The sequence below is a fragment of the Silurus meridionalis genome, chromosome 6 (assembly GCF_014805685.1).
Source record: "Silurus meridionalis isolate SWU-2019-XX chromosome 6, ASM1480568v1, whole genome shotgun sequence".
Taxonomy (NCBI): domain Eukaryota; kingdom Metazoa; phylum Chordata; class Actinopteri; order Siluriformes; family Siluridae; genus Silurus; species Silurus meridionalis.
In genome coordinates, this window is record NC_060889.1 from 21,900,198 (window position 1) to 21,913,815 (window position 13,618).

Genomic DNA, 13,618 nt, shown 5'->3' on the forward strand with positions numbered 1-13,618 from the left:
ACAAATCAAGGTACATCACACATTTGCTTACACTTGAATAAGGTTTTAGAAATAAGTTTTAAACATTAAAAGTTTCAGATATTGAACAATTCATTAGTTCTAAATATTACAACAAAATCAACCTACAGTCTTCTGTTTATTTCCTATTTTAAATTAACAAAATAAATAAATCCTGATTATCAGTGTGAAACCCACTGTAGATACCTTTCTTTCTGTGAACAATTTTTGGAACCCCTTATTTTGGGGATATTTCTTTTGATTATTTGGGAATTGACCCTTTCAAGATCCATCACAGGGCACCATGCACATATTTTAGACAGTGAACTAAACCTTAAAAGAAAATCTGTACAGACACTGTGAGAGCATTAAAAACTCCACCCTTGATGCCAGAAAACATTTATTACAGCTACAAAATAATTAGAAGTCCACTTTCACTTGCAATCCTGTAACACTGTAAGAGCTGCTCATGTATCATGGACTGCTTGATATTCTACTCGCATTTTATTGACAGATGTGACAACAAAGCTATGTGTACTGCCCAACACACACACACACACACACACACACACACACACACACACACACACAGACACACACACACAATTCTGCAGGAGCATGTGATGAGATTCAGGATAGCAAAGTTTAAAACTGCAGACAGCTGTTTAGGTCTCTTTTTCCACTCTCCAGCTGTATGACAGAGAGAGGGGGGAGAGTGAGAGAGAAGAAGTATGAGTATGGAGGTTTTCTGGTTTGGAGAGACTAAAGAGCCAAACAGAGCCTTCCCACCATCTGTACCAGTAAACCCTCCTGCACACGTCAGATTCATCTCTTCACTGGAGCAATGTGAATGTGATGAAACCAAATGTGGAATGACGGGTGTAAATATGTATAAAAGTTTTCCTAATGTATTAGTCAGTAATAAACTTTAGTGAAGGAATGTGCTACAGAAAATGAAGGACAGATACAGACTGTAAGCAGTGAAGGTTTTATCAATATAATCTCACCAGAGAAGGCAGAAACAGAAAAGAAAGTAAACGAACAGATGGTGTGTGTGTGCAAGAATTAGAAAGAGATCCTTAAGGAATGGCAGGAAGGAAAATGAGAGGAAAAACAGATAGAGAGATATTTGTGGTGAGGGGAGGACTGGTTTCAGTTAAGAGCCTCATAAAAGAGAACAATTTTTGCAGCAAGAGGAGAAATTGGAGAGTGATTCGGAGAAAGAAGGCGGGGGAAAAGACAAGCAGGCAGAAAGGAAATGAAATAGCAGAGAAGTTTGAAAAAGTAGTTTTGGTAATCTTTAGAAGAACCTACAAGCAAACTCTTGCTTCCTTTAGTTTTCAACAAATAGTTTAGCAAAAGTACACGTGTAGCTTTGCTACGATTGAAAAGCAAAACACAGGCACATTTTCATATACGCAAGATCCATGAAACACTCCCCATTCCTGGCAAACAACAAACGGGCTTCTTCTGGTTCTGTTCAGTCCAGGAACATGAGAAAACAACATGAGACAGGCACACACAGAGAGTTGTTTTAGCATAATCAGCATTCCTGGTTATTCTTTGAAACTTAGACTAGTATAATTATTTTTATAAATAGGATTATGTGGGAGAAAAAAAAAACAAGGAATAGGCAAAAGAACACTTTACAAAATACCTTTTATTTCATTGTTCATTCCTGCAATACAAAAAATGAAACAAGCGGAAAAAAAAAAATCACATTTCCTTTCATTTACAATAAAATTATCATTATAAATATCATTATTATTATCATTGTTAAGACTGCAGAAACATTTTGATGTGGATGTGTGCATTCAAGAAAATACATAGCACCAAAGTATTTTTTTTCCATAATCAGGTTTATTCCTCTCTGAAAACTTTTGCTCCACCCAAACATACAAGGTTTTCTCCAAAGAACCATCCAAATACAATAAATCCAGTGAGGTGATGTATTTTTTTTTTTGTTTATTTGTTTTTTTTTTCTTTAAATATAAAGGCGCATGAACATTAATGCTAAAATAACACACAGCAAACTTTGGCCTGTCAACAGGGCTGGTGTTTGTAAGTATTTTTCTGATCTTTTCTCTAACAAATTGTATAAATCCTCAACATTTTTTCCATTTATTTCATAAAAGTATGTTTATTTCCTGTGGATTAACCTTGGGAGTCATGTTAATATCAGTCACATTATGCCTCTGTCCAGCAGGACTTGAAATGACTACAAAAAAAAAAGGACTAAATATTGAGAACAATAATAACAATAACCATAGTTATAATAATAACAATCATTAATAACATTAATAACAATACATGGTAAAACACTTTATAAAATTTTATATTTGGAGATGTACCTGCAAGACAGCTCGTCTTTCTGGGTGTAAATAAAGACCGGGCTCATTTTAGGAGCCTGAGCCACACTTCCTCCCTGAACTTTGTCCTTTTACCTTCACCTTTACAGCAGTCTCTACTTTTTGAGATGTACTGTATGATCTGAAGACATCCTTCACTAGGGGTTAATATTTATTCATCTAAATACAAGCCTGTCTGTGGAAATATAGATTTTAATTGGGTTATCTTCCCTGAAGGCACTGAAGGGTTATTAAGGATTGAAGGGTATTGAGGAAAATATGTGGCTAAAAGCTTACGAGCTAAAACCAGAGGTAAGATGGAAATTTATTAAAGCAGAAACAAAGGCATTAATCATACAGCACTGTGGCTGGAGTCGTTGGATTTTGGGAGAGACAGACTACAAGAGAAGAAGAGGGAGGGCCGGTATAATAAAAAAAAAGTGCTTTATTTTCTTTCAATGTATTCAAAAAGATTTATTTTATTTTATTTATATTATTTTTATTTTATTTTAATGAGCTCCCTCTTTTTATGTTGCTCTCTCTCCTTCGTGGGTCTAATCATTGTGGCAGAGATGTACAAATAACTACCAAAACAATATGCATTGTTCCTTTTTCTGTCACTTCACTTCTTTATCCTTCCTTCCATCCTTTTCGCTGTCCTGTAAACAATGTCAAAGTTCTTATCATCTCCATCCAAGCAGAGCCTTTCTTTTCTTCCATTATCCCCCTCCCCACACCCTTTGTCTGCACCCCTGCTATTGCCCCTAAAAAATCCCTATCTCTCGAATTCTGTTTGTTCATCTTTAAACCTTGTCCAGTAGTGAGCGGTGGCAGTAGAGGAGGCGTCGAGGGGTACCGTAGCGCCGGAAGAACAGCAACGCTCCCAAAACCACGAGCACGCAAGCCAACAGGAAGAGAGGGATCACTATGACTGCAGCACCTCCTGCAAATCCGTCGGACTTGTTCACTTCAATGATGATGACTTCTTCATCGGTTCCGTCCGGCTTTGTAGACTCATGCTTGCAGCCCATCCAATCGATCAGAATAGACTTTGGGTAGCCGGGCTCCACCCTCACCTGTTTGTTGTTGAATTTCCAATATTTGTTGGCTTTGTAGAAGTAGGTGTAGGCTGAAGAGAGCAGGACAAGAACTTCGAATTAGATTTTCTAATTCAAACTTGGAAATATTGTTTGTTTACTCACAACCGCATTCAACAAAATAATTCTCAGTTTGTTTAGCTTGCTTTATAGTTCTCATTCTCCTGAAGCCAATGATACCAATATGTCAAACTCACTTGCCACTCATTTTTTTCATTCCAAACAACTGAACACATGTTAAAATCAATACCAGTCATCATTCATATTTAGCAGCACAATGCTGAATGTGATATGTGGTTATTTACACTTCTTATTATGGTTAGTTGCTTATTAGGCTGTTCAGGACTGGGAGAAACAATTTTCACCTAATCTACTGTAGACATGCCCTGATACAAACAATTAATGCACACTTCCCAACCAGGGTAAAAAATAAATAAATATAAGATTTCCTGTGCTAATGGTATGAGGTGCAGACAACAAAGGAACCACTTTGCAGCAGTTTGTAGCCTCGTCATATCCGCCTCATGAAATTCACACAATGCAGCTACAGCTGGGCAAGTACCTGCTCTTATCACATGTAAATATGTATACTCGTGTACCTCTATTGTCGTTTATAAAAGCTCCTTTGATATCATCAGGCACTCCGTTCCACATATTTATGGGTTTGGGGTACTCTGGGTCCACAAAGCGTCTGCTCTCGTTGAAACGGTAATATCTAAAAACAGAAATGAAAAAGGATTAAAAGGGGAAGATAATCATGTTTTCAGAAGGGAAAAAAAAGCGTTGACAAAATTAGAAGCGGAAACAGTATTATGTGGAAATTATGCCAAATCACATCACGTTACAATTACTAAAAAAAGTTCAGGCTTTTTTTTAGAGTCTGATTACAATGGCATTTTCTCAATCTTTTAGAATAACAGACACTCACTTGCTTCCTCTGAAAAAGTATGTGTGTCCATTTGGGGTGTAGAAGAGAGCAGCATCTATTCTGTCTTTAGGAAGGCCTGTGCCCAGCTCCTTAAAGGTTTTAGGATATCCTGCATCCATAGTTGCCTCACTAAATTCCCAGAACTTATCACCTACACAATGAGAGAAGAAAGAAAGAAAGAATCAGGGAAAGAAAGAAAGAACTGCATCCACTGATATAAAAATGAAATGAGTAATACACAAACTGACCAACCAAATAAACAAACCTTTAAAGAAAACAAATTTCCCATCAGCTCGCTCGTAAGCCGCATTGATAGAATCCGGCAAGCCTTTCCAAAAGTGCGAGATGAGCATGGGGTATCCCTGTAAAGGTTTACCATCCCGCATTCTCCAAAACCACTTGTCCTTTAGGAGTAAAGAAAAAACAACACAGAAACGGACTGATTATTATTTGCATTTTTTTGTTACACGCCCAGTAAACTGTGTCATTATTACAATAAGCATATGAAATGTACAACAATGCTACAGCAATTACACACATTCTGTTCTGCATAGCATCTGCTATCCCCTCAACTGATGCCAGTACCTACCTTAAAGACAAACATTTCTCCCCGCAGGATGGTGATGGTGTCAAAATGGCCTTTGCAGATATCAGGCCTCACTGAGGGCCTGTCAGATTTGCGTGTGGGTTTTGGGGCAGGAGGGTTTGGCACATGTCCTGACCGAGAACCTGCAAATATTTATTTAAAATCATTTATATATATGTACATTTTGTGTATTTTCAAAAGCTACTCAAACAGAGCTTATACATAACATATAATGGTCTGTAATGGGTTTGTCTTTCTTATTTGTTCATGATGTTCCACTTTCCTCAGTGAAGGCATTACATAAAGAGTCATTAAGCTATGCCTGTAAGTGGGCTTCTAACCAAAATGGTTAAAATATTACATAGAACAATTAACCATGAGATTACTGAACCTAGAAAGTGAGCCTTCTTGTTTATTTTATACTTAGTGGAAGAATAAGTTAAAGTGTACCAAAAAAAAGTGTACCAAAAAAAAAAAAGACCAACCATATATCTGCTGAATTCCACGTCTGTCATCCTCAGGAAGCACATAATTTTCAGTCTCCATCCACTGGTAGAACGGGGCCATGATGGCAGAAGGATCCCCAGAGTGCTCCAAACCCAGGGCATGACCCAGCTCATGCAATGCAACCAGGAAAACATCATTTCCTGCAGAAGGGAAGGAAATAAGAATCAATGACAATGTGGAGGAACAGTGACAAATCTCATGAGGTAATCCATCCTCTTCTTTTCTACATCTCTAATGATTTACCTCCTTGGTCACCATTGCCAGTTGTCCAAGGCTCTGATGCATCAAAGTGTGTGTCACCTCCGATTCCTGGACCAGGGAAGAATGCATGGGCCAGAAAGCCTCCCTCTCCATCAAATGGAGTGCTATCATCATGATAGCCATCAGCAAAGAAAAGCATTATGTCAGCATACTTGTCAGGTCTGTCTCTGATCTGATAGTATGGAATTTCCCGGAACTTCAATGGCGTGACTGACTCCCAAACCTTAAAAGCCTTCCGGATGGCCTCGTAAGTAGCATACTCGCCAACTTTAGGAGTGTAGTTCTGGATGCTGTTAAGTAAATATAGCAATATATGGTTCATACCAAAAATCATTTTACATATTAAAACATTTAAATGAATGTTTGCATGGATTTCCTTTAATAAATTATTTGTTTTCTAGTTTGGAGTTTAACGTATTTTAAATGCTTTGCTAATGGCTGCATTCTACCTGAAGGTGACCTCAGACTTCTGCCACTTCTGACCCTGAATGACGTAGCGTTTCCTCCTCAGGTTGCTCTTCTGCTCAGTGCCAAATTTATCTGGAACCCCACAACGTGGTCGCTGCATTGCACTAAAAACCGAAAACAAGAAAAACATACCATTTACCTTCTTCAAACTGCATCCTGGTTGTCATAGTTATGAAACATGTTTGTGTGTAGAAATGTAATTTTCTTATTAGTTGTTGATCAGTTTACTTTTTACCCACCAGTTGCCTGTTTTGTTATAGGCTGATATAAGACTAAGACTCACTTCATTGTTTCAGTGTCCATGGTTCCTGTGATGGTAAGGCCATAGAACTTCTGCATGGCGGAGATGGCAGAGGCAATGGCCTTAGGGGATCGGATAGCCTGAGCACGCACATCACCAGGGGGAAGATATCCATACTGCTGTAGCCATACCTGAGAGAGAGATACATTCATTTTATATACATTTTACATTCATCAAATATAAGTTGTTAAATAGAATGCATCATCTACAGCTACTCCTTTTTTTTTAGTATCAACATCCGATCCGCATTACACAATTGATATAATTATACATTGTAGAAGTTTACTCAGACGGACAAAATTAGCATGAAAAGTCAACAGCTCTTGACCATATATGAGCTTGAGTAGCAATATTTTTTACTTCTTTTGAACATAGAGGAACCAGGGTGTGTAGGTGTCAATTCTTTCACGTGCGTGTGGCCTTCACTGAACTTTAGAATGATGCCAAGCTGACTTTGTTCCAGAAACAGCATGTGCTAGCTAGAAACAAATTACAAAAATAAACAATCCAGTAAAATAGAGACCAAGAGAAAAGAGGATCAAAGCAAATCAAACAAAATAAAACACATAAAAAATAATTACTACTCATACTCAGTATATACTCAGTGAACTGAGTCTGCTCATAGAGCTTCAAAGGATCACAACCTCATAAACATCCCTTCTTTTTGTGTGTGACGAGAGAAAAGCTAAACAAGTCTTTTAGCTCAAATACACACTCCTTTGAAACTTCTATCAGACACACATACATCTGTTTCTGCCCATTCAGCTTGAAGAAATCCATAATCTTGCTATCTCTACTACTGCCCCAAACACCAATGTTTTGTAAATGTTTTGGTAAAATAGAAGAGAAATGTCACAAAAATAGGGGGTCTGTTTAAAATCAGCAGCCTGAGAAACACTACACCCTTAACACACAGAGAGCATTCACCGATTCAGCTGTAAAGACCCTTAAGTCCATTCAGGGTGTGGGCAAAAAAAACCCCATGCCTATAAATGTCGTCTAGGGTCGTATCTAGGTCAAGAGATACGAAGTTTACACTAAAAACAGACCAATGAGCAAATTTTCATTTGTATTTACAATAGGATGCAGAAGGAAGTGGGACTGCAGGTTATATGCATGAGTAGGAGTTTTGGTTTAATGCTTCAGACGTCATCTGTCTCCACTCTGACCACAAACTCACTCAGAAAAAGTACAAAGAATTCTTCACTAATCCTTCAGATTCAAAACCTCAAAAATGCTCCCTCCCTTCCACTTTATTTCTCTCCTGTATCTTTCATAAAATGGTAGCATTTTATCCCACCTCCACCTCCACAATTTTTGAAAGTTTATTAGGGTACGTAGAGGACACACTTGTGCTACTGGTGTGTTGCTAAAACCTATTTTCTCTTGCTTTTCTTATTTCTTACATGGCTTACCTATAGACTAGCTATACACATACATACACAGATCTGCCATAACATTAAACCCCGAGTGATTAACAGTGATGATCTCAAGTTCTCAAAGTTGAGGTGTTGAAAGCAGGAAAAATGGGCAAGACTAAGGGTCTGAACAACAGAGCGAAAATTGTGATGTTAGATGACTGGGTCGAAGCATCTTCAATATAGCAGATCTTATGATGGATTCTTGGTAAGCAGTGTTTAGTTCAAAGCTAAAATCATCCAAAGTAGTACAAGGAAAGACATCTGATTAACCACATGGTGAGCAAATGCTCAAGGGGTCAGACAGTGGCCCTTCGGAAGACCTACGCAGTGTTAGACAGGCGGTTTTACTCGGATTGCTTATCAGTTATGTCTGTATCAGTTTTACATGCTAGAAGAATATTTGTATGGCGTGCTGTACACACTCAGCAAAAGGGAGTCAGGGTGAGGTGCATGGGATACAGTAATATAGGAGGAGACTAGAGATTTCCAAGAGCTTAAGACAGTTTTAACATGTATGAGCTCAATGCGTAGTCACTCCAAGCACATAATTAGTCGAACAGTTAGGCTCAAAAATTGCATATATCCAAATCCTACGTACCAGACTTGCTGAAGTAATTTCACCTTTTTAGAATGGCTTGCACAATCAAATTAACTCACATACGACAGATTAACCGCTTCCTGGTGTCTGGAAATAAACTCTTGTTAAGGCTCTTAGTGAACAATTTCATCACTCTGTCCCACAAAAGTACCGGAAAGAAGTGACATTTTTGGTCTACTTTGATAGGCTAGACGTCACTACACACACTACTTCTGAAACCTTTATAGGAAGGAATATTTTATGGGTTAATGTTGCATAAGTGAATACAGAGTGCTGCACTATATTCTCGCCTTAATATGGTCAGTATGCTTCGTTTTTCTTCCTCTCTCTTGCTCCATTCCTCCCACTCTCTGACTGCTCCCTGTGTGTTGCCGCTACGCTGTGGTCTATTTTCCCGATGCTGGGAAAAACACACTCCAGCTAAGAGGGATGAAAAAGCCACCCCCCCTCCCCCTCCTTTCCTCTTCTTTCCTCGTCTCATTTAGCTAGCTACCCCTTCCTCTCCTTCTCTTTGTCTTTCTTCCTTCTTTGTTCTTTGTGTATCCTTCCATCCCTTTTTTCCCCAAACTATTTTTTCTCTTCCCATTCCCATAGTCGTTTTTTTTTCTCTTTCTCTGTCAGAAGACCTCTCTCACTTTTGACTCAGGTCTCCTCTTACTGCTGCCAGAAATCCCAGCATGCCCCAGGCCTCTGGAACACCCAGCAGTGAGCGTCAAAGGTTCTATTTAGAAGCTCTCCCTGACTCCTCTGACTGGGGAAGAGTCACCGTGTTGGCCTCTATGACACAGACAGGTAGCCTTTATTAAGTCTCCCGCACTCCAGTCAGTCTGGCGAGGTTTTATTTATGACATAAACGTCACTCACAGGATAAGAGCATTGCTCCGACATGAGAGTTAAGTTATTCATACTTAACTGACCACACAAAAAATACTAAACTGGGGAAATTGAAAGAGCTTAGCAAAGCAGATGTTACTCTGAAGAAGAAAATTATAGAACCATGACAATTTATGGGTTACAAAAATTAATTTGAATACAAATACAAGAAAGAAAGATGTTAAATGATCTAAAATCTGTATTGAACGTTCACATTTAACTATATTTTCTGTTCATTAAATTGCAAACTTAATGAATTGCCCTATAAATATAAAGATGACTCCCCGTCAAGAGGAGCAGAGCTGGTTCTAATTGAAGGGGCAAACTTACAGTAAATGCCACCTCTGATGCTAAGCACAACCATATGCTATGACCTCACCTGCAGACATGCCAGGGTGGTAAACATATGCCTTCTCTTAAGCTGAAACTGACCTCCTCCTGTGTTCTGCCACTCTCTGATTGCTTACTGAATGCAGTAAAATTAGCCAATTGTGCATTTAATTTACATTTACATTTCACTGACACTGATTTTAATAAAAGAAACACACGCTGTTTTTTCCAAGAGTTTTGAGAACTTTCTTCTCCTGGAAAACAGTCTTGCGGTGTTGCAACATCTTGGAATTGTCATCACTAATGTCATGATACGGAATTGAGCAATCCGAATGCCTTGTTTAATAGAACAAACTGCTGACAAAGGGTTCTGAAGGAAGAAAACATTACAGCTGGAGTTTACAGCCTGAAACTCAGCAACTGTTGTTTTTAGTAGTTAATATAATATTTAATAGTATGTAAACTTGGACTTAAGAGCGAGAGAGAGAGAGAGAGAGAGAGAGAGAGAGAGAAACACAGATGGAGGAAGGTTGCACAAGCAATTATAAATGTTAAGAGGCTCATTTTTTAAGTTAGAGAAAAAGAAAGTTGGGGGGGTGAATGGAGGCAATCGGATGCAAATAAACAAATATAAAAGTTTTAAAAGCTTCCAGACTGCTGAAAACAAAGCAGAACCTACGAAGAAATGAGGAAAAGAGGCAGCGGGGGCAGAAGTTTGCTGAATTTGACTTGGAAGGAGACAGACCGACTCAGTTGTTCCCCTCAGACTTCAGCCAGTGGAAAAAGCAGGGAATTGTGGTCATCAGTGCCTAAGTTTTGGTCTCATGCAGCCAAATGGTGGTTCAGATCCCTGACCTATTTAATGTAATACTCACCTGATCACTGGCACAAACCACAGCAACAGTTTTAACCCAGTTTCACGAGCTATTACATTTAGAAAGCAACTAGTGTCTAGGAAATGATCTTGAATGAAGTGCATGCTTTGTACACATTCCAATTTATAAGTGGTCATAGATGCAAACCTAAGAATGGCTTCATTATCATTAATAATAGTTATTTATTTTTAGCATGTTAAATATAGTAGATTGCAGATTTTAGATTTGTCTATTTATTATCTTGACACCAGGGTTTGGGTGTTAAACTGCACAATAATACACATTTGTAGACTTTTCACTACTTATAAGAAATGCAGTGATTGTTGGTGAGTAATTGATTGCATTTGCATTACATGTGCAATGCTATATATTGAAATTACTGGTGAAATCCTCTTTTTGTGAGCTGCAAGAAAGAAAGAAAGAAAGAAAGAAAGAAAGAAAGAAAGAAAGAAAGAAAGAAAGTTTTCCAAGCACCTGTAACACCACTATTGTACCATGGTGCTCTAAAAGTTTTAAATAGCGATTTACTATACTATTTGGTTGAATATGATTAAAAATTATGCTCAATATATTATATGAGAAAAAGGGTCAGGTGTATTTACAATGTAGCCAGTAAAAAAACTAAAGATTGGCTGACTTGCCAAAATTACACCAACTTTTCCTTAAAACCACATTATACGATTAAATACCTGGTCATTATTTTCAACAGAACTGTTTACAGACTGTTGTACTACAGCCAACACTAGTTCAGCAAATTCCTTTTATCCTATATAAATTTAAAGCCAGAAGGGCTGCAGATGTGGTTTTACCATATGGGATTTAACCTCCACTGTGACCGTTGATTTGGATCACATGACTCGCTCGTGACTCCAGGCAGAGAGACTGTTATCTGTGGAAACCTGGAACAGCCTTGTTTCAGTCGACTAGGTTTAATTTTCCACTGCTAGCCTTGGCCGACTATTGCAATGTGGAGAATGGAAAGAGGAGGCAGGGTAAAGGGATGCTCAGAGATTCAGATGCTCATGCAATCCTTCTGATCTGTTTAATGTTTAATTTACCCTGATTAAGGCTCTGGCTTGCATTTGAGTCAGATGTTTCTCTCTATCTTGATCCCCTTTCCTTCATTTTTTTACCTGCTCATTCAAACTCCACCAGACAGTCATCTCTACAGCAGACATTATCAGGCCAATCACAGGTTGTGTGTATCTCAAAAACACACAAATGATGTCAACTTCAGACACCCTGTTCCTCTGAAGGCTCATTTCTCAAGTGCAGACTAGTTATGAGCTGAAAAGGATCATCTGAATCCATCTGGATCATTTAGCTGCAGTGCTGGCTCAGCAGTTAAGGTTATGCACTGTTTACCAAAAGCTTTCAACCTTTCTAGAGTGTATATTTGGAAATATTTTCTGGAAAGGAAAAACCTGCTGGATCCTTAACTGTCCAGCCCTCTGTTATACAGTGCATTCAACAGATATTGACCTGCAGAGGGCAGCACATGGTTGTTTCCAACATCAATTACTCAATACCCCTTTATATAACTCAGATCTTTAGTTTTTGAGATACCCAACAACCATGACATTTAAGCATAACCTCTTTCGGACTTACTGCCCAACCCATATTCAACTACAAATTGTGTGCTTTTAATCCTGAAAAAGCAACACATCCAAAATATAAACCTAATCTTTAAACATAACCTTTTTTTTTTTTTTTTGAGTATATACCACATACTGCATAGATTACAATATGACACTATAAAATATGAAATATAATAAGTTTGAAAGGATATATAGTATATTCATCTACAGCCTACAAAGTTTTTGTACAGGTTTGTGTCTGTGCAAAATTATAATAAACACGTGTATTCTCCTCTGGCAGAGCTGTTTGCAATGAAGTGTACAACTCACTGCTGTAAAAGTGTGTGTGTGTGTGTGTGTGTGTGTGTGTGTGTGTGTGTGATAGATAGATAGATAGATAGATAGATAGATAGATAGATAGATAGATAGATAGATAGATAGATAGATAGATAGATAGATGGGGGAGATGGGGGAGATGGAGAGAAAGAAAGAGAGATGATCCTCACCTCTGGTCGGATTTCTGTGTCGCTGCTCACCCCCAGGGCAGTGAGCGCCAGCACAAGCACTGACCAAGTGACCATCCTGAGATGCCAAAAATACTCAATACAAAAAACTCTAACTTACACCCTGAGCCTAAATCACTTTCCTCTTTAAAATTCCTAACCTTCCTGATTTAGATCATTTCAGATCTTGAAACTAAAAGTTAAAAATCCTTGTTTCTCCAAATAGAAAAAAAATCTGGAAAAATGCCCCAAGGCTGCAAATGCTTTATAAAGCCGTGTGCACAAAAACACTTTCAGGAAAAAAGCACCATATCAATAGAGCAGATCTGCAAAAACATTTTGAGGTGTAGTCTAAAGACGAGCTTGTCTCATCTTGTCTCTCTTTTGTCCTCCGGCACTGAGCGCTCGCTCTTCTGTATGAGGAGCTGCAGACGTGGGTCCCTGTAAGCCATCGCGAGTCATTTAACTGATCCGAGTCATTCCAGAGTGAATCAAATATTTGACTCACCAGTGAAATGCACATCCGGATGACTGGAACAGGCTGCTCTGTGCTTTTGTATAAAACTGCGTGGATACAAGATCCTGCGTCACGCCAGGTCTTCATTCATGACTAGTGCCTTCGCCTTTTCTTGCAATGGGGTGCATTTTTTTTATTGTTGTGCATAACAAATATGTGTTTTCCATAAATTAATGAATTATGGACTTTAATAACCAGTGCAGATCACAGTGCATACTGCATTCTAGCACAGAACAAGAATGCAGATTATTATTTTTTATTTTAAAAAAAACCAACAAAAAAAGGATCAAATGTAATAAAACGATAATCAAATGGGACAAAACCACGTGATATTATATTTTGCTGCTTTAAAATCTGCTACAATTTAAATTTTTTTAGGAAAAAAATACTAATGACTAATATATCTGTAATTGCACTGCAATTCCACGGTT

At 38.2% G+C, this 13,618-nt stretch overlaps 1 protein-coding gene across 1 annotated transcript; it reads right to left on the reverse strand.

The window, feature by feature from the left end:
• Positions 1-1,837: 1,837 nt before the first annotated feature.
• mmp14a (matrix metallopeptidase 14a (membrane-inserted)) lies at positions 1,838-13,099 on the reverse strand. Its single transcript, XM_046851506.1, has 10 exons — positions 12,674-13,099; positions 6,476-6,624; positions 6,174-6,296; positions 5,707-6,014; positions 5,442-5,603; positions 4,960-5,099; positions 4,636-4,774; positions 4,371-4,521; positions 4,042-4,157; positions 1,838-3,474 (listed from the first exon to the last, which is right to left on the reverse strand). Exons 1-10 carry the CDS (start codon positions 12,746-12,748, stop codon positions 3,149-3,151), a joined length of 1,689 nt encoding a protein of 562 aa, XP_046707462.1. The 5' UTR covers positions 12,749-13,099; the 3' UTR covers positions 1,838-3,148.
• Between the last annotated feature and the right edge of the window lie 519 nt (positions 13,100-13,618).